Consider the following 24451-nt stretch of genomic DNA (forward strand, 5'->3'; position numbering starts at 1 on the left):
CTGCCATGTGAGACATACCATCTAGCAGATTCAATGGTGCTTAGTGGCAGCTAGGGATACTCTGGAGACTTTGATAGGGTCGTACACATGACCTGCAGCAGAGGCCCTTAGAGTTCTTTTCAAACCCCTGCCATCCTTACTTCACGTTTGAGAACCAGCCTTTGGTCTATTACTGGGCATTAGCAGAGACTACCATATAGGCAGTGGAGTAACGATGCAATTTCACATGCCCATTATGAACTGGGTTATCTGACCCATTAGACCATAAAGTTGGGCATGGACAGCAACACTACGTCATCGAATGGAAGTGGTACACCTGAGATCCGGCCCAAAGAAGTTGTAAAAGCACAAGGAAATTAGATGACTTTATGGCTCAAATGTCTGTAATCCCCACTCCTGCTACACTATCTTTTATTCTCAACCTGAACTGCTGGCCTCTGGGGGTTCCTATGATCAGTTGACTGAGAAAAACTCAGGCCTGGTTTCAGATAGTTCTGCACTATCGGTAGACACCACCTAAAAGCAGACAGCTGCAACAGCACAGCTGCTCTCTGGACAGGGGATGAAAGAAAATCCTCCAGCGGGCAACATAGGATAAAGGCAGACCTTTCTCTGTAGCCTAAAACAGGTCTTTTTTTCTTCTTGAGGACGTAAGACAGGAGGAAAAGGAATCAAACCTCTTATTTATTAGAGGAGCTACAATTAATCTTCTGTCTCATAACCTTGGATTTGGGATGCATTCCCTGTTTCTGGGATGGGACTGAACTCTTTGAATTATGACCTGAACAAAGGTATCGGTAGCCCATCATTTCCCAGGGGAAACAAGCCATGAACCATTGCCAAACCAGGACATGCCAACCTGCGTTAAGTCTTTATTAACAATTCCAATTCTAAAGAGTAGAAGGCAACGACAAAAAAAAGTTCTCAAAAGGATGTAACGTTTATGTGCCTAGCCAGGCACATGTTTTGGCACAACTCGACGAGATCTGAAAGTAAACTGTTTGGGGTCTGGGGAGTCAGCGGATGGTGTAGCGTACATAGGGAACCTCGACATCCTCGCCAGTATCATCGTTGCAGCACAGCTCAAGCACCAGTGCCCGCACATGGTGGCCCAGCTTTCGTTTCGACACATGACTCACAATTTCTGTCATCCTGGGAAGAGAGAGGAGAGGGTCAGGGACATAACAGGGAAGAGAGGCATATGGCATTAAAGAAGGTAGGGAAAGCCATGAACATAAGCAGTAAGGTTTTCCACCCCTCACAGGGCTTTCCTTAGTCTGCCCTGTGGCCAACTCACGGCTGATCCAACCGTTCCTTGAGTTTGGTAGCTGGCATGAAAAAGGAGAACAACATGGATACACCTTGGGACAGCATGGTAATCTCTAATTTGTGCTCTGTCTGGAGAGGGTGGGAAGGACAGACATACAATGGTGTCATAGAAAAGGAGAATACAATCACCACCCCTAGGGGAGGTGAGTGTAGAAAGCCTCACCTTAAAGTAGTCAAGGAACTGTTTGAGAGTCATCTCTTTACCATTAGGCTGTATCCCCTGTACCTCAAAGCGATCCCACAATGTCCACTCTTGGTTATAGTACTGTAGGACAAAACACAGGGGAGTGGAAATATGGGTAACCCAGATGATCCTAGCCTAACCACTCAACTTCATTAAGACAGATCAATCATAACTTCCCTTTGTCCTAACCCTCCTGGGGCCCCATATCATTGTGTGCAAGCGATATTTTTATATTGACCTATGTGTCTACACAATAAGGCAAACCTGCTATCTTCTTCACACACCTTCCACTTCCATTACCTTCCTATTTAATATCGTCTAACTATCCTGAGCTTCTCATTACTTCTCAAAGATGCCAGTCACATTTGTACTTGGCACAATGCAAAAACTATATAATGAATGGACAAATGGTATACAGAGTATGACACCCAAACACACGAGCACCATCTACTATGAGTCAGTTGTCCAGAGATACACACACACGAACATGTACCCACTACACACTGCCTCATGCACTAATGGGCAAAACCAAAGGTTTTCATATAAGCAGGCCCCTACCTGGTGCCGAGGTGGGGCAAGGGGTTCAGAGAAGCTGAAGAAGGGCAGGGCCAAGTTCATAAAGCTGTTCTTGTAAGATTTAAGCTGCCGGTATCCCTGCACCACTTTATATAGCTCCAGACACACGAGGCCAACTATAGCTGCTGTAGTTGTGGCAATTGCAGGGATGATCTTCCCTGCAATCAGCTTGCTCTGCCAGAGAGAAGATGACCAGCAGAGGCCATCATTAGAGAGGTTCAGGGTCTGCAGAGGAGGACAGATGTGGGAGACTCACCCTTGGGAAAGGGTGAAAGCTTAAGCTCTATACTATCATTACCTTATGCCGATCTGCCGGGGGAATATTATAATTTTCTGCTCGGAGGTTGGATGCAGCCACAATGAAATCCATATGAAAGTTGGTATTATCATCCTGTTGTGAATGAGAAGAGAGGACCAGTATGGAAGAGCGAGTTAGAGGAAAACAAGGTTTCTTGGCTACTCAAGATTCAACTATATTTGCACCTCAATTACATTGCAGACCAGCCAAGGAATCTGGCAGTCCTAATCCCAAAGAATCCTATGATGTATCAGCCCATACTCCTACTGTGTTGAGGGTCCCAACCCTCCCCAGCACCTTTTCAAAGTTGATAGGGTACATCTTGAACCCACGGAGCTTCTCTGGGCTGGGAAGCATGGCTCTGACCTCCTGTAGGCGGTTATCATCTGTACAAAGAGAGGGGCATGTTAGTCCTTTAAATTCCAGGCCAGGGTATAAGGAGAAAGGAGGACACTAGAATGGGGCAGAGATTTCAGACAGATCAAGGACCTGAATAGGAGACACACTGTGGGAAAGAGCTGCGGGAGCTGGGAAACATGGAGCATAAAATACTGCACACAAGAAAGAAAGATGTAGACAGGAGTAGGACCATAAAGAGAGATATAAATGGAGATGCTGAACAAAGATAATAGCAATAATAATGGATGTAGACAGTAACACTATTCAGAACAGGTAAGAGGCAGAAGCAGTCCAAGGGTCCATTCATCAATGGAAGGTTAATAAAGTCACGTGTCCACGCAAAGGGATATTTCTCAGCTATCAAAGAATGAAATCCACATACTTGAGATATGTATCTATAAGAATCCAACTTCCTAGACTCAGAAGATAGAGCAGTGGTTGCCAGAGCCTGGGCAGGAGACTGGGGAGTTATTTTAGTGTGGACAGATTTCTTACATGAAAGGTGAGAAAGTCCTAGAGATTTTTCACAACAGTGTTGATATATTGAATCCTGCTAAACAGAATACTGAAAAATAGGTAACACTGGGGACTCAAGGGTAGCTCCATTGGTTAGGTGTCTGCTTTTGGCTCAGGGACCTGGGATCAAGCCCCACAGGAACCTCCTTCTCCCTCCCCCTTGTCTGCTACTCCCCCTGCTGAACATGTGCATGCTCTCTCTCTCTGCCAAATAAATAAATTACTTTTTTTCTTATTTAAAGCATTTAACACTGTAAGTCTTCGGTATTTCTATTTTAATTTTAAACAAATGTAGGCTATGATACAAAGATAGGAGATTTTAAAGAGTGCCACAGACAGAAAGAGAGATGTGGATGAGAGAGAAAGGAAGAAAAGAGGGGAAGAAAATACGAGAAGCAACCATAGGGAAAAACAGGAAGAGGAGAGAAATGTGGACAGGATAAAATAAAAAAAGTAAGATGAATAAGAATAGCAGAGATAACAATTACACATGGAGGATGAGCTAGGAAGAAATACACACAGCATTGACAACTCTAGAGATACACAAAGAAACACAGAGAGGATCAAGAGAGATGAAGTATTTGGAAAAGAGCAGGATGGGGACGGATATACAGAGGAAAAAATGGAAAGATACATACAGGAAATATACAAAATAGAGGGGGGACTTAGAGAGAATCAGACAGATAGAGGGAGATGGAAGCTGGGAGTTGGAAGGTAGTTACAGATGGTTAGATGAGGAGGAAGACCTTGAGAGGAAATGAAGACAGACATGGAGGTCAATACATTCATTGAACATACATACAGGTGGAAGTTGAGGATATGGATGGGGATATCAAGAAGGAACTGACCCAGGGAAGACATCAAGGCAAACTAATTGCCATAGTCTGTAAAACAGAGGAAGAAGAAAATGGAGGAAAGAACAAAATGCAAACACACACACAGAAAGAAGATGTACAATTGATTCTGAGAGCCAGAATGGGAACAAGAAAAATGAGAAGAGAAAGGAGGAATACATGAAAGAATTTACCTTAACCACCCATCTTAACACTGGAGGAAACAAAGACCACAGGAAAGCATGGGTAAAACTCAGGCCTGGGAACTCAGGGCAGAGAAACCAGGACAACTAGTTAGAAGCATGGACATAAGATAAATGGAATGGTGCTCTGAGCCAATTGGATTAAGCACCCTCACCAGCAGAGGCACTGGTATTTTGAAGTTCCCTGTCAGAGACGTGGATCTTGACCCCAGACTTGGGGGTGAATTCAGGGATGTCCACAGACTGTAGAAGTATGGCCACAGCAGCTCGGTCCTGAGACCCCATCAGCCCATACGTCTGGGCAAAAAGATTGGCAGCAGCCATCACATAATCCAGATGCAGGGGCTAAAAGGCAAGATATGGACTAGTGAGCAGATCAGTCCTCACCCTGGAACCTCAAGCCTTCTTCTCAGCCACCACTTTCCACCTGATCCCAGGATACCCTAAGGGGTGACTTACATTGTTGACACTGAAGATAAGTGGGTGTGGACAACGTTTGGGCCCAGACCAGAATAGGGCTCCAGAGCTTGTAAGCTAAGAAGACAGAAAGGGTTTGAGGGATCAGGGCCTGAGAGGAGCCAATCCTGACTCCTCATCTCAGACCCAGACGTCCCAACTCACTATCCCTGGTCATTCACTATATATATATATATATTTGTGTGTGTGTGTATATTTATATACATATATATGTATATAAAAGATACTGATAAATATTAATATATTTATCAGAATGTTAAGAATTCTCAGGCATTATATCAACTTCAATAACTTAATAAATACAAATTAATCCCCCAAACCTCCCAAGAATTAGGTCATCATTATTCACAGATGAGGATATTAAGATGCCAAGACAATATACATCATGGGCTCTAAGGTCAAATGAAGTTGGAAAGTGAACCGTTGTACTCTCTCTCTCTTTTTTAATGATTTATTTATTTTGAGGGGCAGGGCAGGAGGCAGAGGGAGATGGAGAAACAGTCTTAGGCTAAGTGAAATAAGTCAAACAGAAAGACAATTATCACATGGTTTCACTTATAATTGGAACATAGGGAATAGCATGGATGACATCAGGAGGAGAAGGAAGGGGGGAAATCAGAGGAGGAGATGAACCATAAGACACTGTGGACTTTGCAAATCAAACTGAGGTTTGTGTCGGGTGATGGGTATTACGGAAGGAATGCACTGCAGGGAGCACTGGGTGTTATATGCAAACAATCAGGCAACAGTACATCAAAAACTAATGATGTACTGTTTCCACCTGATCCCAGGATCATCATTGTTTTGATGTACTGTACGGTGACTAACATAATATAATAAAAAAAGTTAAAATAAATAAATAAAATCTTTAAAAAATTGTAAAACTTAACACCCAAACAACAAATAACCTAATTAAAAAATGGGCAGAACACATGAATAGATATTTTTCCAAAAAAAAACATACAGACGGCCAACAGACACATGAAAAGATGTTCAACACCAGTCATCATCAGGGAAATACAAATCAAAACTACAATGAGATATCATCCCACATCCATCAAAACGGCTAAAATCAACTACATCAGAAACAACTTTTGGTAAAGCTGTGGAGAAAAAGGAACAATCAGGCATTGTTGATGGAAATGCAAAGTGGTGCCGCCCCCTGGGGAAAAGTTTATGGAGTTTCCTCAGAAAGTTAAAAAGGGAACTACCCCATAAACTAGCAATTGCACTACTAGGTATTTACCCAAAGAATACAAAAATACTAATTCCAACTACATACAAACATACATACATACATACATACATGCAAACATCCTAATGCTAATACTGATACATATTAGTATTATTACAGACACATATTAGTATAACACTAATACTAATACAAATTAGTATTATTATATATACATATTAGTATAACACTAATACTAATACATACAAATACTAATACTAATACTAAATCACAGCATTATCTACAATAGCCAAATTATTGAAACACCCAAGAGTTATTTAATGATAACTTCATAGATAGAAGATATGGTATATGTTTACAAGAGAATATTACTTGGCCATAAAAAGGAATGAAATCGTGCCCTTGGTAATGGCATGCATAGAGCTAGGGACTGTTAAGTTAATTGAACAAGTCAGAGAAAGACAAATACCCTATGATTTCAACATATGTGGAATTTAGTAGATGAGCAAAGTGGGTAAAAAGAGAGAGACAATAAAAAAAAAAGACTCTTAACTCTAGAGAACAAACTAATGGTTACCAGGGGCAATGGGGGGGGTGGGTAAACAGGACATGGGGATAAAGGAGTGTATTTGTGATGAGTGCGTATCATGTGGAAGAGTAGAATACTCACTTTATTGTGCTCTTGAAACTAATACCACACTGCATGGCATATCTAACTATAATTAAATAAAAACTTAAAGATTTATTCATTTGAGAGGCGGAAGGGCAGAGGGAGAACCTTTTTTTTAAGATTTTATTTCGGTGTGAGAGAACACACAGTAGGGGGAGTGACAGTGTGGGTGTAGGTTGAGAAGGACTCCCCACAGAGCAGGGAGCCTCATGCAGAACTCCATCCCAGGTCCCTGAGATCATGACCTGAGCTACAGGAAAACACTTAAACAACTGAGCCACCTGGGTATATCCCAAAGCACTTGTTTAGTTTTTCTTGAGGTCTTATAAAATGTTCTTGGTGTGCCTGCCATAGCTGAATTAGCTACAACAAGAGCTCTCAGAACACTACCTGCTTCTAGAAAATACATTCTGCCAAATGAACTCAGCAAGTATAGAATACCTGGTCAGGTGGAAAGTTGTGCAAAAGCTGGCAAATGTTGTTGGAGTACTGAGTGTGCCAGTGGTGGTAAGCCCAGGTCACACAGTCAGCCCAAGTCTGTGGCCGCTGTAGCACCAAGCTACGCTGCAAGGCCTCCAGCATTTCCAGTGGTTGGGTGCCTGCCAGGCGCAGTGTCCGTTCCACAAACTTGGAGTCTCTGACAGGAATCACAGCAAAAATGGGCAAAATTATACAGAGGCCATAGGAGAGGGCTTAACTACATGGAGAGCTGGTCCCGACTCTCCAGTGGCAGAAGGCCCATGGTAACATGTGGCTGGTGCTGAGCCATAGAGTGGTTACGGTATGCTTGACTAGACAGAGAAGTGAGAGAACATTTGGATAGAATTACTCACGTGAGATACTGGTTGACATTTTCTGCTGGGTGCTTAAAGAGACCTTCAAACTCATCCCGAGCCCACTGCAGACAAAGCAAAGAGATTACAAGGGCCTGAAACGTAAAGTGGCCTTTTGTTGGCACTAGACTGGGTAGCTCAGTCAATTGAGCATCTGCCTTCAGCTCAGGTCATGATACCAGAGTTCTGTGATCAAGTCCCATACCAGGTTCTCTGCTCAGTGGGGAGGTTGTTTCTCCCTCTGCCTGCTCTCCCTCCCTCTGCCTGCTCTCTCTCTCTGACAAAAAAAAAAAAAAGTAAAATATATATATAAATAGATACATATATATTTAAAAAAGACAGACCATCAGTAAATGAAGCTATTAGGAAAAACATGGCGACCACAGAGAACAAAAGAAGAAACCCCTTAAATGGGGCTCCTCAAGCTTCCAACACATACCATCCCAATTTGAAAACCAATGACCTTGATCTGGGCAGTGGTTACACAAATATATATACATATCTTATTCTTACGCTAGGTATGCCCTAATCCAGATGTAGTATGTTTCAAGAAGAAAGAACGGAGCTCTCACCAAACACAAAACATGAATGATCCATACAGGTCAAGGGGACTGGACAGAGAATAAGATACAAGTTTTGCTCTCTGCAAATTATAAGGTCAGTAAATACAGTCCCTGGTGAAGTGATCTGGAATCTGGAGGTCCAGGTTCAAAGGCCGGCTCAGCCACAGTGCTGTGGCATACAAGGTAATGCCTTTATCTATGTATCCTTATTCTGAAAATATATTCTGTAAATGACCTATCTATAACTCATGGGTTGATATGTTGAAATGACTATAGACATACATATGTAAAGCTTACTTAGTGTCAAGCACTCTTTAAATGGTAAATACATTACAAAGCCTTGAGAGAAGTACTTCTCTCCTCCTATTTTACACAAAAGGAATCTGAGATGTGAGGAGGTTCAGTTCAAGAGTCACATACTGAATTTATTTTAAGAGCAGTTTTATAGTCCTTCTGCATATGTGGCATGGCAATAGAGTAATTATCTAATAAAGGTTACAAGTATGGACACACCCATACGTATATGTCTATAAACATACACAGTGTGTACATCTACATATGCATATACACATGGTGAGATGGAGACACATTTACACTTCGGTGTATTTATCAGTTTAAATACATCCAGTTGGTAACTGCTGGGTTGAAAGCAAGTAGTTCAAACTGTGTTCTGTTTCTGCTTAGCTTCCTCGTACTCCCGTACTCTAAAAATATGGTCTTTAAGGACGGCATTAAGAAGCATGACACCGAATTAATACATAATACAGTGGTCATCCTTGAGTTCAAAGAACACTGGAATTTGAGCTAGGAGCTGGGTATTGGTTAAGTAGGTATGTTTACTTTGTCCACTTAGATGATATGTACACCAATGTGTACACTGTGATAATTCTCTGCCTATGCTGAGATGCCAATTCTTAAACAATTGAATTAAACAATTCTTAATCAATTCTTTAGTGCAACAGTTAGGTAAATCCAAATATGGGCTAAATATTACAAGTAATTAAATAACTAGCAGAGATAATGCTAAGAAATTAATTTTTTAGCTGGAATATAATCTTCTATATATATTATAATCTTTTATAAGGAATATAATCTTCAATATATATATAATAAACACAAGCTCACAACTTCATTTCTCATACAAGTTAATAAAATACATTACATATTATATGAATATCCATCTCTGTGTTTACAAACTAAACATTTTTAAGTTAAAAGAAATGAATCATTTAGTAAAGCTTAGACTTTAGTAAAGCTTAGACTTCTAAAGAGACTTGAAGAAAAGGTACATGTTAACTGAAACTTCCATCACCTGAATGATAAGTCTGGTGGCTGAGAGGCTGCCTAGGTGCCTGTCTCTCCTACCTCTCCCTCCCTCCAAAAGTGATCACCTGCAGTGTGTGTTCGATGGCATTAGGGAAGTTCTTCAGTGTGCAGATAGGGATGGACTTCTCAGGAGGGTCCTGGCTGGAGTTGTAGGACTCTGTCAGGAAGGGGATAACCACCTGCACATTGCCCTTGGTGCCCAGTGTGCCTGACTCCAGCAGTGGTTTACGGTAGTACACACAGCGGCGGTCCACGTACATGCCTTGAGAAGACGACAGGGGGTGATAACATTAGGATACGACAGGAGAACAGATACACCCCCAAACAGACACATATTACTCTGCCCTCGTCCTCACCCCCACCCCCAAACTCACGAGCATCCATATTGTCCAGGGCAGTCGCAATACCATCAAGGTTCTGAAAGAAGCTATCATCATAGATATGCTCTGTGTCAGGGCCAACACGATTCTGATGGCTCATTACCCGGATGTAAGGATTTATCTGGCGCACAGCTGCAACAGCTGTGTCAGATTTCATTTTCTGGGTAGAGATGGAGATGCAGCAGTCATTCATACATTCACCCAATAAACCGTTACAGAGTTGTTCTGACAACTGGTTTATCTAATGGTAGGCAAGATCTACACTCTGAGTTCAGGAGGCTCCCTGATTTAGCAGTAGTTTATGACAAATGTCACACGACTGAGGCTGTGGCAAACAGACCTGATAGCTAGCAGAAAAGGAACTTAGGAATTTCTAGGAAAACCCTAGGAATTTAAACTACATAAACCAAGTAGGAGACAATGCACCAGGTATCTGCAACATTTATTGCTTTTTGACTGAGAGCATCCAGAGTTGGGATGCCATTACCCAAATAAAGCCAAGGTCCTTGTACAATTATAAACAGTATCCTCTGAAAGCCAAGTCAGGTCACATTCTTCTTTTGCTCAAAAACCTCCACTAGCTCTCACTTTCTCTTAGGGTATGAGCTGGCCCATGTTACTTCTATAACCTCATCTCCTACCATGGTCCCTTCTGAATGACCACTCTGTTCCTTACACAATGAGTGATATTCCAACATCAGAATTTTGCTCAGGCTGTTGCCTTTACCCAATACACTCCTTCCTGAATTACCTTCACATTCTCCTCTATCATCCAAGGAAGGAAATGCCACCCTTCCGCTGAGGACTTCCTTTATCACAGTGTAAACCGCTCTCTATGGCCCTTCCATCTCATCCTGGTTTTTCATGTTTCATTGTACCTTCTTAACACCAGCCGTGTAGTTGGCTATTGTAAATTACTGTTCATTGCAATCATCCTCAAATATGAGGATCTTAAGAAGAACAGCTGCTATGTTGGATTACAGCGACCAGGTTTTCAAGTATTAGGAATTTAAACTACCTCAAAAACTAATGACGTACTGTATAGTGACTAACAATTAAAAAAAAATTAAACTGGTAAAATTTTGTTATTATTAGTTGATTTGAAAATGGAATGATTCCATTACGTAGTATAAATATAAACATGAAAAATGTTTTCCAATACAAAAATGTCAGTCACAAAACCCAAATTATACGTACATATTTGCCAATGTTTTAAGTTATTGAATCTCTTAAGAGGCAGCTGGATTCTCTTCTCTACCACATTTAATCTGTTAAACCTTTCACACAATATTTTAATAGCATTTTAAAGAAATACTCAGTTTCACACAATATTTTAATAGTATTTTCAGATAATCATGGATTCTAAAAAAAAAAAAATTAAAACCTGAGAAATAACGTTTTAAAGTGTAGTTGCAAGGTAAGATCTTCAATCTATACCAGTATCTACTGGTTTTGCATTTTGAATGGGTCCTTAGGTATTTATGTCTTTTTTACCATTTCGTACTTGTTCGTTTGAAAAAAAAAAAAAAATGTTTCTGAGTTAGAGATGCCTTCCTAAAGTAGCATGGAAATTTCTACTGACAAAGTAAGAGTAAAAAGGCAAATGATGTCTTGGTAGTCTTAAAACAATTATGACCTTGGGGACTTGATAAAAAGTGTTGTGGACCTCCAGACGTTTCTCACTAGACAAGGGCAGAAAGATCTTCTTTGCTATGTAATGTATTTCAAATAATCTACGGCAGTGCAGAGTAGCAGGATGACAAAATGAAACAAATCCCTGAGTTAGGCAAAAATAACAGAAGACTGTTCATATTGATCCTTCCATATACCTAGCTTCCATAGTCCTACATTAGCAGCTACCAAAGATATATAGAGAAAAAAAGAGAAAGTGGGGGTAGGTATAAAATGATGAATGACATGAAAAGACATGGTAAGTATTCAAATATCTTTGGAAAGAATGAGTGGTAGAAAAAGAGAGAGAAGAGAAAAGCAGAAAGATAGAGGCAAAAAGACCTAAGCTATTAAGCTTAAGGACAAGAAAGGAGAAAAGAGAGAGAAGCAACAAGAAAGGAGAAAAGAGAGAGAAGCAGCTCATCCAGTTACCAGGTATACAGACTCACCGTGACATCCCAGGGCCGGAACAGAAACTGTCGGTTGAGATTGGACTTCTCAATGGTGTCCATGTCTGTAACAGTGATTGCCCCATTCTCCCCACAGCCTAGGCCAATCATGGCAAAGTTCTTGAGGAGTTCACAGCCAATGGCCCCTGCACCCACCTGAGAGGTTACCAAGAAGAGAGACACAAAGTGTGAAAGAGAAGAAAAGAAACCTGTTAGTCCTCACTACCCCTGAAGATACATAGAGGGTAAGGGGGTCCTGTATTACATATTCAAATCCTAGAGCCATAAACACCCACTGTCATCTAAGAAAGGAGGCCCCAGATGGGGGAATAAAGGCACATTATGAGGCTTTTCCGAGTATGAAGAAAATGGAGAAAGGGCAGAGATCAGGGCAAAAAACCCCACAAAATACAAAACAACAACAACAACAAAAAAACAATTAACTGCCTTAGTGAGGCAGGAGCCTCTAGAAAAGATTGGCCAGAGGCAAGTCAAGATGATGGAGCTGGTGCCCCAAGGCATCACTCACCAAGAAGTAATTTTGCTTGCCCAGCTTCTCTTGCAGGTCTGAGCCAAATACAGCCACCTGCCCATCATAACGGCTCTGGCACTGTGTCATGTGAAGGGAAGAGGATCAGAGATGAGCTGCCATGCAGAGACCCAAAATAACACCTACCCATGGGGTCCCTTCACATACCGGGCGACATCTGTCCTCTGTGAGGGCCTGTCTGTCCTCAGGGAGACACTCAAGTGCATCAAAGTACAGCCACTGCATAATAGGTGTAAACTTCCCAGAGCAAGCCTGGGAAGGATGGTAAGAAATGGGAGGTCATCAGTGCTTAATAGGAATCTGACCCAGATGGACAGCCAGTACTGGAATCAGGAGGGCACCTGGCCTGTCCTCAGCTCTGCCCTTCTTTAACCACACTGACCTTCATAACTTCCTGGGCAGCCAAGCCCCCAATAAAGGCGTTTATGGGTGCCAGATCCCCAGCAGCCACATATGAGAGTTTTCTAATGAGGTCCTCATCCAGGGGGTCCTGCTGCACCACTGGCAGGGCTCAGGCATTCACAGCCTGGGCTAAGGCCACCAGTGCTGTTGCATCCTCCTGGAAAGGCAAAGAGATCCAAGAAAGGACCAGTCAGGCCAATAGTGGGAATGAGACAGGGAGACAGTAGATGGGAGAGCAGGGGAGGCTTTGGGCCAAAAATGCAGGCGGGCTTGCCCACTCATCCTACCTCATTGTGGGGCCGAGGAGACCGACCATGCTGAGCACAGAAGCGGTGCAGGGCCTGGAAGCCAATGTGCAGCTGACCAGGGCGAGAAAACTTGGAAAAATCCGTTATCACAAAGTCTGGCTCCGCCAGTGAGACTAGCAAAGATTTCTGTGGAGAGAGGGATATCAGCACCAGAGACATGAAAATCCTAGAGCTGTAGAACCCTATACCCACCTCCACACATACTTACAAAGCTGATCTTCTTAGGTACTTTAACCTGACTGACAATGCCTCCCCGGGTGTACTCAGAGAAGCTAGAAGTGTCACAGATACTAAAGGTATAGGGACCTAAGGGAGGAAAAGAACAGAGTGTCTGTTACTTCAATGACCATTCCTCTTAGCCCCACCACAGAGAATCAATAGCACCATCAAAACAAGAATGAAAATTCCATCTTGACCCAGTCTACACCAAAACTAACTATTCAAAATACAACACGGAGGGCAAACAAACAAACACAAAATAAGTCAAGTAGCTTAATATGCACCTAACTGGAGTTCTGGGAAGTCCCAGAGGATGGGGAGGGTAGGGAAGGGGAGGGAAGAAGAAAGTGTAATATTTTGAAAAACTATGCCCAGTAATTTTCCAAACCTGATACCACTGTAAGCCCACAAATAATGTAGTTAAATAAACCCAAACAAAAGAAACTGGAGAAAAATGCACTAAGGTGCATTGTCATGATCGCATACGTTGTTTATCGTTAGTGGTAGAGAAAATAAGAACATTACATACATAAGGAACAAGGAAAAGAATGAAAGCATACTTCTGGTGGAAAAACATGGAAGCAAAAAATACAGCAACATCTTTCAAAAGAAAAGAAAAAAAAAAAAACATCAAATCAGAATTTGAAATTCCACAAAAATGTCTTTCAAAAACACAGGCAAAGTAAAGAAAATTTAAATCACCGGCTAACTAGAAGAATTACCACATCAAATCTCATGAGTACAACAAATGGTAAAGGGCATCCCTCAGGTAGAAAGAAAACTATACTGGATGTAAAAACTGGATTTTAAATTAAAATAATTTTTTTAGACTATTAGGCTCAGACCTGAAGAGAAGAGAAAATGTAAAATGGATGAAAAGAAAAAAACTTTTAATTCCTTCAAGTCTCTCTCTCTTTTTCTAAGGTTTTATTTATTTGACAGAGAGATCACAAGTAGGCAGAGAGGCAAGCAGAGAGAGAGAGGGGAAAGCAGAGAGTCCAATAGGGTCTCAATCCCAGGACTCTGACATCATGACCTGAGCTCAGTGCTAAACCCACTGAGGCACCCCGGCGCCCCACAAGGGTCTTTAAAGCAACAGGTTTTAAATCCAAGCAAAGGTAGTGAGAAGTTTATGACAGACATAACATACACATGGGGAATCAGGAACTGGGAATATGCTGTTGTAAGGCTGTTTTTTGTTTTTGTTTTTTTTTTTTTTTCACATGAGGTGATAAAGTGTTACTTAGAGACTATACACTAAATATACATGAAGTTCTGTATTATAAATTCTAATGCAAACAGAAAGAGATACAGTGAACAACTAAGCAGGAAATATAATCAACATTAGTGGCATAAACTTCTGCCTCTATAGTTCAGCGCACATCTATTTGGTAAGGTCCCATGGACACATCTCTCCTAAGTGTTAGCTCAGGTTTTGAAGGGCATGTCTTCTTGGCCTTTGATCTAATTCATGCTACAGTTATTTGTCAAATTTTGGCCTCTCGATCAGCCCACGGCACTCCCTTTGGTCCAGGCAGTCACTTCTTGTGCCCAGCTTTGACATACCCAGGACTGTGATCTCTATGGGGTAGGTATCATTGAGTTCATTCATGCCCTGGACTTCTGTGAAGGAGACAAAGTCACCGCTCTCAAATCCATGCCGGGCATCATCCAGGCAGGTGACAACACCTGGGCTATCCTAGTGGAAAGAAAAGTAAGCCTCAGGGGTAGGCTCAGGTTACCATGAGGAGACAGAGAGAATTACTGCTGCCCACCTGCCTGCCAGAACCCTTGGGGATGATCTCCTTACCTTTGTAACCATAGATACCATAGCACTGAGAGGCTGCTCCCCATTGGAATCTGTAAGGATCATTTCCTCTCCAAAGTCACAGAACAGCTGCCTGTAGGAGACAACAAGGCTAGAGCCTAAAACCCATGCATCCAGTAACTCTATGTGTCCTTCAAGATGCAGTGAGTAACTGCTAAGCAAACTCAGTCCCTTACTGCTGGCAATCAGATGGCACTCATGCCAAGTAAGGAAAGCTAAATTTACAGAATCAAAACCTAGGCTTGGCTTGGCTGGGAGTAGTATGAGTTCAGTGGGAGCAAAAGGATCTTGCCTGGGCCTGGCAGGTGCTTGGGAGAAAGTGAGAGGCAGGCACTCACCCAAACAGGCCACGTGTGTCTGCCACGACCAGCTTGATTCCATGGCTATGGCAGAACTCACCCACCTGCAGCTGGTCCTCCAAGGGAGTGTTGGTGAGGACCACCACCTATACAGAGAAGGAGGATCATACAGAAGGCTTGGCAGTGGGGTGCAGGAGAGTTACGATAATAAAGGAGATACGCAGACTGGGGTGGGAGAAGCGTCATGCAGTCCAGCACTGGTGGGCTGTCAGAATTTAAACTTTGTCTTCTATTTATAAAGTATCTATCTGTGTCATGCTCCGTGAGAGCAAGCTCACTGATGGGAAACAGGAATCCCCAGACTCAGATAAGAAAAGTAAAGAGGTCCTGAAAAGACCAACAAACTCTTTTATTTGGCAAACACAAAACCCTGCTTTCACACCGCCTAACAGTAGCAGGGGAGACAGAAATGAATCATACTCTGGTCCCAAAGTCTGAGTTTATACCCCCATATTCCACCCTCACTTTCTTCAATTAAAAATTAAATAAAACACTTGCTCAGATCTGGTCTGTGGGGATTTGTGTCTGTTGTTCCCTAGTCCTATACCAGGAATTCCACTACCCCTCTCCTCTGGGAAACCCTACACAAGTATATCAGTACCCACAGTCCCCTCTTTCCGGTCTAGCTGTTTAACAAACACACATTTGGAACACCCTTTGTGACAACTGCTCTTCTAAGTATTTAACCATCGCAAAAACTTTGAAGTCACTGTTGCTATCATTCCCATTCTACAGATACAAAAATAAAGACAGATAAACTAATTTTCTTGTTCACTGCCAGGCAACTGCAAGAGCGAGATACCCACCCACCAAGGTATATTGCCTTCAGAGTTCAATGTTCACAAACACTGTATCACAGTATTTGGCCATTCCTTCCATTCTGAAAAGCTGTGAGCTCCCCCAGGACAGTGTCCAGGATCTAATTCCTGCCTACATCCCTGAGGCTCCCCCCATGAAACCTAAACACTGGGATAGCCTATTTAGTAAATCCTCAATAGACCAATCAGAAACAGAATCCGACAAAAGTAGGCAAGAAGCACGATGCAGCAAGGTACCTGGAAACCACTAAGGAATTCCTCAGTGAGGGCCCCAGTATAGGTGGTGACTGGCACATAGCTGTTGAGCTCAGCAAGGCGGGGCTGTGAGACCTCAGCCCGGTTTTTACCAATGTCCTCTTCCCTCAGGTAGAACTACAACAGGGTATAGGAAGAGAAGTAAATGCAAAACTCAAGGGGGAGGGTGGTATCTTGGCAAAGGTAGTAAAGGAACCAGGAAGAGTTAGGTACCTGGGACGAGAGGTCAGCCCATTGGGCAGTGCCCTGGTCATGCAGGATGACAGCTTTGACCCCGCCAAGGATAAGATTTTTGGCAATTTCCACCCCTAGGCCCCGGAGGCCTGATACCAGTACACTGGATGTCTGGAGATGCTTCATTGCCTCATGGCCAAGCACATACCTGCCAGGTCGGGGGAGAGTCTGGGTCAGGACTTGACCCACTCAACACCATCTTTTCTGTGTCCTTTCCCACTCCACATCCCCATACTTAGCCAGACTTACAGCTGTCGGGAGTAAAGAGCCTCATCTATGTCTGTTTCACTCTCTTTTTTTGGCATTCCCTAGGAATGAAGAGGGGAAAAAATGTTCCATGGCTTAGCTAGAAAGGAGCTTAAATAGTTAACAAACTGCACTCTCTTACCAACCACCTGCACCCCACCTATGAGTCTTTAAGGAGCAGATACTCACGTTGGTTGGTCCCGAGGGCACTTTAAACATTACTGAACAGGCAGAAGAGCAGTCAGAACTCGGTGTGGGATCAGACCCAGGCACACAGCATTTCTTGGCTAGTGGCGAGCTGGACATCTGAAAGAAAGGGCAAGAGGTGAGCCCTCTGTGGTGGGTAGCCTTTCTTCTTGGTGGCATGTTTGGAGGAGGGAAGGCCTTAACTACTAGCAGCCCTTTGTAAATAAGAGAAAGATAAAGAAGACCTGCTACGTGTTGGGGCTGCTGTGAGGAAGTAAAAGATCAGGCAAAGCTCAGATGCAGGTGCAGGGTGGTTGGTAAGAGAGTGCCAGTTTTAACTTTTAAGTTCCATTCCTGCTAACCCCCAGCATGCCTCCCTCACTCCCCATTCCAAGGGAATGCGAAAAAAAAAAAAAAAAAAGGAATGAAGGAAGGAATGAAGGAAGGAAGGAAGAAAGGAAGGAAGGAAGGAAGGAAGGAAGGAAGGAAAAAAGAAAAAAGAAAGAAAAGACGGTACAGGCCGAAAGGACTGAGAAGAGGCTAGCTAGAATCTGAAGTTGTCTGGTCAGTCAGTAACTCTGAGCATACAGAGTCAGTAGATGCTGAGAGCGCAATCTACTCTGGTGGAAATCATGGGGAAGGGGATATCTGATAATGGTAAGGGATCCCATGAAGCAGAAAGCAGAAGGTGAGGGCTCCTGAGGGAACATGTGAAAGGCTCTCAGGGCAGACTAAAATGTGTGACATGCATTCAAGGGACCCCCAGTGAAGCCGAAAATCTGACAGGGCAGCTGCTGACTTTGAATTCACAGACAGGCAGGCCTAGGATGAGGCTGGGAAGACTTGTTCCGGGAAGAGGCGGTTAGGACCAAAATCTATATGGGCAGATGCTTACGGGAGTGAAGGCAGCACTGGGAGAATCCTCTGATGGAGGACAGCTTTGCACAAACAGTTCCTGTGTGATGTTTGCCAGTGACGAGGCTCAGAGGGAAGATAGTTCAGGGTTATCTGGAAAGAATAGTGGGGCCATAAAAAAAGGAGGTTCTTCAAAAGTAGATACTAAGGGCTTGTCACTTAATGGCAATGTGGGGCCCAATGAAGTTTCTGATGGATGATGCTAAGGTTTGAGGAGTTGGGGAGGGGGGGCATTAATTACAAATGCTGGGTCTAGAAGGGGATGCAGAAAGGAAGACGTCTTTAGGACTGGGTAGTAAAATCGAATGTTAAAACAAAGCCACACATATCTGAATAGAAACGCTGGCTCCGGAGGATCTCTGACAGAAGAAGCTGTAATCAGAGATGTGAGGAGGGAGTCTCCGACAGAGAGCCAGGCCTCGATGCTCTGCAGAGTCTCTTTTTCTTTTTTTTTTTAGCTTTGCAAGGGGACTGGAAAGACGAGGTCAGAAAGCGATGGGCTGTCTGAAAACAAAATGCTACAAAAAACCTTTTCTGGGGGAAATGAAAGTCAGATAGAAATTCGGAGGGCGCGGTCTGGTCCCTTTGGAGGCTGAGAGAACTGCTGGTGGACTAATGGATAACTTTGGTTTAACCCTGAATGGCATATGTTCACTAGGTACGTTCGAACTGCTGCTGACTTTAGCCGCTATGTCAGCAAAGGAATGAGATTTGTGTCTGACCTGAAACCTAACTTAAAAGCTGGTACCGGGCCTCGGGAAACACTAGGTCACATTTTAAAAAACAAATGTGGGCCCCGCCCCAGGATCAACCCATCCGCTGGCACTACAGAGACCCAGCTCAGGCCCTGGCAAAGTCCCCAGAAAATCATGCCCTCGGCGCGGGAGGCGCCTTCAAAGGCCCTTAGTTACCAGCACCGCCTCCACCGGTCGCCCCGGAGCCCACTCCTCCTGCAGCGGAAGCCAGGCCCAGCCGCCGCTCTCCTTTTCCAACTCCTCCCCCACGGACTGGCTAGCGGAGAGTCGCACTGTCACAGCCTTCCCCGTCTCCTGGCAGTCCCTTCCACGAACGACGCCTCCTTTACCTCAACCGCCGAAACAAGATGGCAGCCGCTGAGCCCGAGGCTCAAAGGAGTCGTTTGGTTCTACTCCCGTCGCGCCTGATAGTGAATCACGTATGACGTCAGCAGCCTTTGTGCGACTCAGTATGCCTGCTGCAGGCTGCAGGCCGGAGGAGCGCGACTCCGTCTGGTGGCTGCCTCCGGTAAAATGGGTATAATTTAGGATACACATAATTCCGGCGCTGAAGAGCTCCGGGAAAAGAGCAAAGTTCACGTAAAGCTGCCGTGTTTTGCTCACGAATTAAGCATGACACTGCCTAACACAGAATTCAGATCAAGTCAGTGCCGAAAATTCCACCGAGCAGGCAGGCGAAAAACTGAAGCCGTGATAGAGGTTCCCACAATGACTCTTAGGTTTTGAAGAGCTGTGAAATTCAAGACTAAAATTTCCAATCTGCTGTTAGAAAATTTCCACTCCACCCCTTGAACTGCGCACTTGACTACAGACCAGTGCCTCACTTTCCCCTTCTGAACAACTGTGATAACAACATCTGTCACGTCAGCTCAATGTGAGTCATAACATTTGAATATAATAAAATGAAAAGTACGGTGTTACCTAAAAACTTTACATCATTGTCTTATATACTGTATACATGAAATGGTACTTTTGTATTTTTTTTATGTAAAACTCTTTTTTTTTCAAGCTCACAAAGAATTATTTATGGTGAGGATGTACCCAGTCATTGAAGGAGCAGGAGGCTGGCTGAGGACAAAGCAAATTCTGGCGCCTTGCACCCCCCCTTCACCCGCTCCCCTCCATATGTGTAGCATTCCTCAGGCACCCCTGACTGCCATAAAACGATAAATAGTTAACTTGCAGAGATCACAGTCCTGCAAGGTAGGAGTCTCCCTTGGTTTGCAAATGTCCTTGAGATTTACAACAAAGAAGTTACCTTATCGATAGGCCCAATGTCACCCTCCCCTCCATGAAAAACGGAAGGAGGTGGAGGTAGAAGGAAAAGTAAATAAAGTTAAATTTCTTCTAAACCCAAATCTCATTAACAAGGATGCTTGATAGCAGGAATGTAACATTCCACCAGGAGACTCCCAATTGTCTTTACTTGATAGTAACCAGGCCTTCAATATCCTGATAGTGCTTTTTTTGCATGCGTGGGCTAACCGGCCAGTTCTGCTTCTGTAAGATTGCTTTGTCTGCTTTCCCATTCCGGTCCCCTGACCCAATCCACTGACACCAAGTATGCCTGTTCAAACTGTCAATCAATCAGCTCAGCCCCACCCGAAACTTGTTTGTATCTGTCTATAAAAATCGTGCACCGACCCAGCTCTGGACCTCTCGGCGTTATGGGCAACGAGCAGCGCAGAGGTCCAGGTTCGAACCTGCAATAAACGACCCTTGCTGATTGGCTTTGACTCTCTGGTGGTCTTTTAAGGTGGGGGTAATACTCTATTGGCATTTCATCATCTGAGAAACCTTCGCTCCTAGGCATTGTATCATTGTAAGGCCTTGAAACACACCTTCTGAGGATACTGGAAAGCAAAGTGATCAATGTTATCAGTGTCCATTAAACAAGAAACACAGATACTAACTAGACCATCAAAGGCACCACGAAGTAACAAAACTCAAGGCACAGGATAAGTACACAATGCATTTCTGATGAATAATAAGAAATGTCATATTGACTGATTGCTACTAGATGACAAACCCTGTATCGAAAATGTATTTCCATTAAGGACCTCAGGGAAACATTTGATGAAATTAACCCTAAAAAAACTTCTGGCCCCAGGCTTTTCCCTGTGGATATTTTGATTAACAAGGCAATCTCTTTATCTGTCATAGATCTATTCAAATTTTCTATTAAAAAAAAAAAAAAACGTTTCCAGTGGCTTGTGTTTTTCTAGTAATTTGGATATTTAATCTACGTTAAGAAATTTGTGGACATTTGGATTTGTTTTTCCTGACAATAAGTGATTTGGAGCATCTTTTCATGTGTCTGTTGTATATTTATGTATCTTCTTTGGGGAAAAAAAAATCTCTATTCAGATAGTCTGCTAATTTGTGGGGGGCGATTTTATTGTTCTTGACTTGATTAGTGATGATATATTCAGCGATTTTTATATATTTTGGATATGAAGCTCATATCAGATTTTTAAAAAAAAGTAGTTTGTGGTCATATAAGTGTAGATAGTGTAAGGGCCTATTTAGCCAGAGTGATTCCATCCAGTTAAACAGTGATTTTGTTGTTTATTCAGTAAACTTAGATTGACCCTGCCCCTGCCAGAGGAACTTACTTAAAAGCAAGTCTGGGAAACCAGTCCCAGGTAGCAAAGCCCAGATACAAGGGCAGGTCAGGCCAGGTGGAGACATCCAATCAGTGGGGCGTGCATAATATCTCCCTGGCTACCAAGGACAGTGGGCCCCACCTATTGGGCACCAATTCTGACCAAGCTGATATGCTAGTTCAAATATGTACTAGAGTAAATTGAAATTCAATTGGCCACTCATGTGTGACCTAGCATGACTGCACAGTTTTCTCTGTGTGTTGCAATCTCATTGGCCACCTGTGTGTCGCCAGGATCAACCACAATGCCTTTGCTCTATAAAAGTTAGTCTGTGAGACTGGGAGGGGTCTCCTCTTTGTAAGAGACAGCCCCAACTGGTCAGCTTGATTCTCCATGCTTGGTGTGAAATAAAGATTTACTTGACCTTCCTTTTGTATCAGTTTTGCTCCTTTGAACACAGACTCATTATTGGGGGACCTAACAATAGTATAGTCTTTTAGCATTTTTCAGTAAAGTTCCTAGTGATGTTCTTATTCCTTCTGGAATATTTTTTTCTTTTTGTTCTAACCTAATGTTTGTCAGGTTTTTTAAAATTTTCGTTTCTTTTTTTAAAATTTATTTGCTGTGCAACAGTATTCATTGTTTTTGCACCCACCCAGTGCTCCATTAAATCCCTGCCCTCTCCAATATCCACCACCTGGTTCCCCCAACCTCCCACCGCTTCAAAATGCTCAGATTATTTTTCAGAGTCCATAGCCTCTCATGGTTCACCTCCCCTTCCAATTTCCCTTAACTTCCTTCTCCTCTACATCTCCCCTTGTCCTCCATGCTAGTTGTTATGCTCCACAAATAAGTGAAACCATGTGATAATGGACTCTCTCTGCTTGACTGATTTCACTCAGCATAATCCCTTCCAGTCCCATCCATGTTGCTACAAAAGTTGGGTATTCATCCTTTCCATCGGAGGCATAATACTCCATAGAGTATATGGCCCACATCTTCCTTATCCATTCGTCTGTTGAAGGGCATCTTGGTTCTTTCCACAGTTTGGTAACCATGGTCATTGCTGCTATAAACATTTGGGTACAGATGGCCCTTCTTTTCACTGCATCTGTGTAAATACCCAGTAGTGCAATTGCAGGGTCATAGGGAAGCTCTATTTTTAATTTCTTGAGGAATCTCCACAGTGTTAATTTTCTTAAAGACCAAACTTTTTACTTTTGTTGATTTTCTCTGCCCTGTTTACTATTCCCTAATTTTTATTTCCATCATAGCCTTTGTTATTCTTCTCTTTTTTGTGTGTTTATAATTTCTTACTCCTAGTTTCTTGAGATGTGAGATTGGGTAATTGATTTGAGATCTTTTTTTCCTCATGTAGGCATTTACAGCTACAAATTTCTTTTTGAAACTGCTTTTGTTGCACCCCACACTCTTTTACATGTTGTGTTTTCATTTTCATTTATTTCAATATATTTTCTGATTTCCCTTGTGAATTCTTTTTTGACCCACGGAATATTTAAGGATGGGTTGTTTAATTCCCACATATTTCTAAATTTCCAGAATTTCCTACCATTATTGATTTCTAGATTCATTCCATTGTGGTCAGAGCACATATTAACTATAATTTCAATCCATTTAAATTATTGAAAGTTGTGTATGACAACATAAGGTCCATCTGTGGAAATATTAAATGTGCATTTCAGAAGAATGTGTATTCTACTGGCGGTCGTAGCGTTCTTAATATACCTGTTAGCTCCGTTGGGTTTTAATATTGTTTATATCTTCTTGTTCATCAGTGATCTTTTGTGTTCTTGTATCCTTCATTGGCTATGGTTAACCATTTCCCTCTCAAATTTTGTCTGTTTTTGACTCAGATATTTGGAACTCTGTTTTTAAGTGGGTATGTTTATAATTCTTGTATCTTTTGACAGATAGACCTTCTTACTGATATATACTGTCCTTCTTTGTAGTAAAATATTTTAAAGTCTGTTTTGTCTGCTAACAATATATCCACCACTGCATTCCTTTGGTTATTACATGCGTGGAACTTTATAAAAATATGTTATAACATCTTTTTAGCTTAATCTGTTAGTCTGACTCTGCCATTTGTTGTAGACAGCATGCCATGTTGTAGACATCTGCCAATCTTAGTCTTTCATTTACATTTCTTTTTCTCTTGAACAGGTACACACTTCTTTGTTTTATTGAAGAATTATTGACATACAATATTATATTAATTTCAGATATGTGATATATTGATTTGGCAATTCTATACATTAGACAGTACTCACCCAGATAAGTGTAGTTACCCTCTATCACCATACAAAATTATTATAATACTGACTACAATCCCTATACTATAATTTTCATCCCTGTGGCTTATTTATTATATGATTGGACTTTTCTACCTCTTAATCCCTTTCACCTACTTTACTTATCTGCCCACATCCCCTCCATTAGTTTGTTCTCGGTACTTACAACTCTATCCTGTTTTTTGTTAGTTGTCTCTTTTAGATTTCGGATATAAGGGAAATTGTATGACATTTGTCTTTCTCTTTCTGACTCATTTCCCTTAACATAATGCCCTCCATATCGATCCCATTTTCCACAGTGGCTGCACTAGTTTTCATTTCCATCAACAGTATGTAAGATTTCCTTTTCCTCCACATCTCCACCAAAATTTGTTGTCTCCTGTGTTGTTGGTTTTAGCCATTCTGAAAAGTGTGAGGCAGTATCTCATTGTGGTTTTGATCTGCATTTCTGTCATGATGAGTGATGTGGAATATCTTTTCCTGTGCCTGTTGGCTATATGTATGTCTTCTTTAGAAAAATATCTATTCAGCCCATCTCTCCCTCTCCCTCTCTCTCTTT

General features: G+C 42.4%; 1 protein-coding gene across 1 annotated transcript; it reads right to left on the bottom strand.

Annotated features, from left to right (window-relative positions):
* Positions 1-859: 859 nt before the first annotated feature.
* On the bottom strand, positions 860-19372 carry LOC132008039 (ubiquitin-like modifier-activating enzyme 1). Its single transcript, XM_059386443.1, is given in 27 exon segments — positions 860-1152; positions 1298-1398; positions 1493-1594; positions 2072-2263; positions 2388-2480; positions 2685-2773; positions 4494-4683; positions 4798-4872; positions 7119-7314; positions 7511-7575; positions 9465-9661; positions 9774-9939; positions 11900-12055; positions 12429-12509; positions 12597-12701; positions 12832-13008; positions 13139-13285; positions 13368-13465; positions 14945-15077; positions 15189-15279; positions 15545-15651; positions 16621-16755; positions 16852-17020; positions 17122-17180; positions 17308-17424; positions 18200-18312; positions 19304-19372. Coding segments are annotated over 25 exon segments (3177 nt in total). The 5' UTR covers positions 18200-18312; positions 19304-19372; the 3' UTR covers positions 860-1016.
* Between the last annotated feature and the right edge of the window lie 5079 nt (positions 19373-24451).

Source organism: Mustela nigripes, unplaced genomic scaffold (genome assembly GCF_022355385.1).
Source record: "Mustela nigripes isolate SB6536 unplaced genomic scaffold, MUSNIG.SB6536 HiC_scaffold_20, whole genome shotgun sequence".
Taxonomy (NCBI): domain Eukaryota; kingdom Metazoa; phylum Chordata; class Mammalia; order Carnivora; family Mustelidae; genus Mustela; species Mustela nigripes.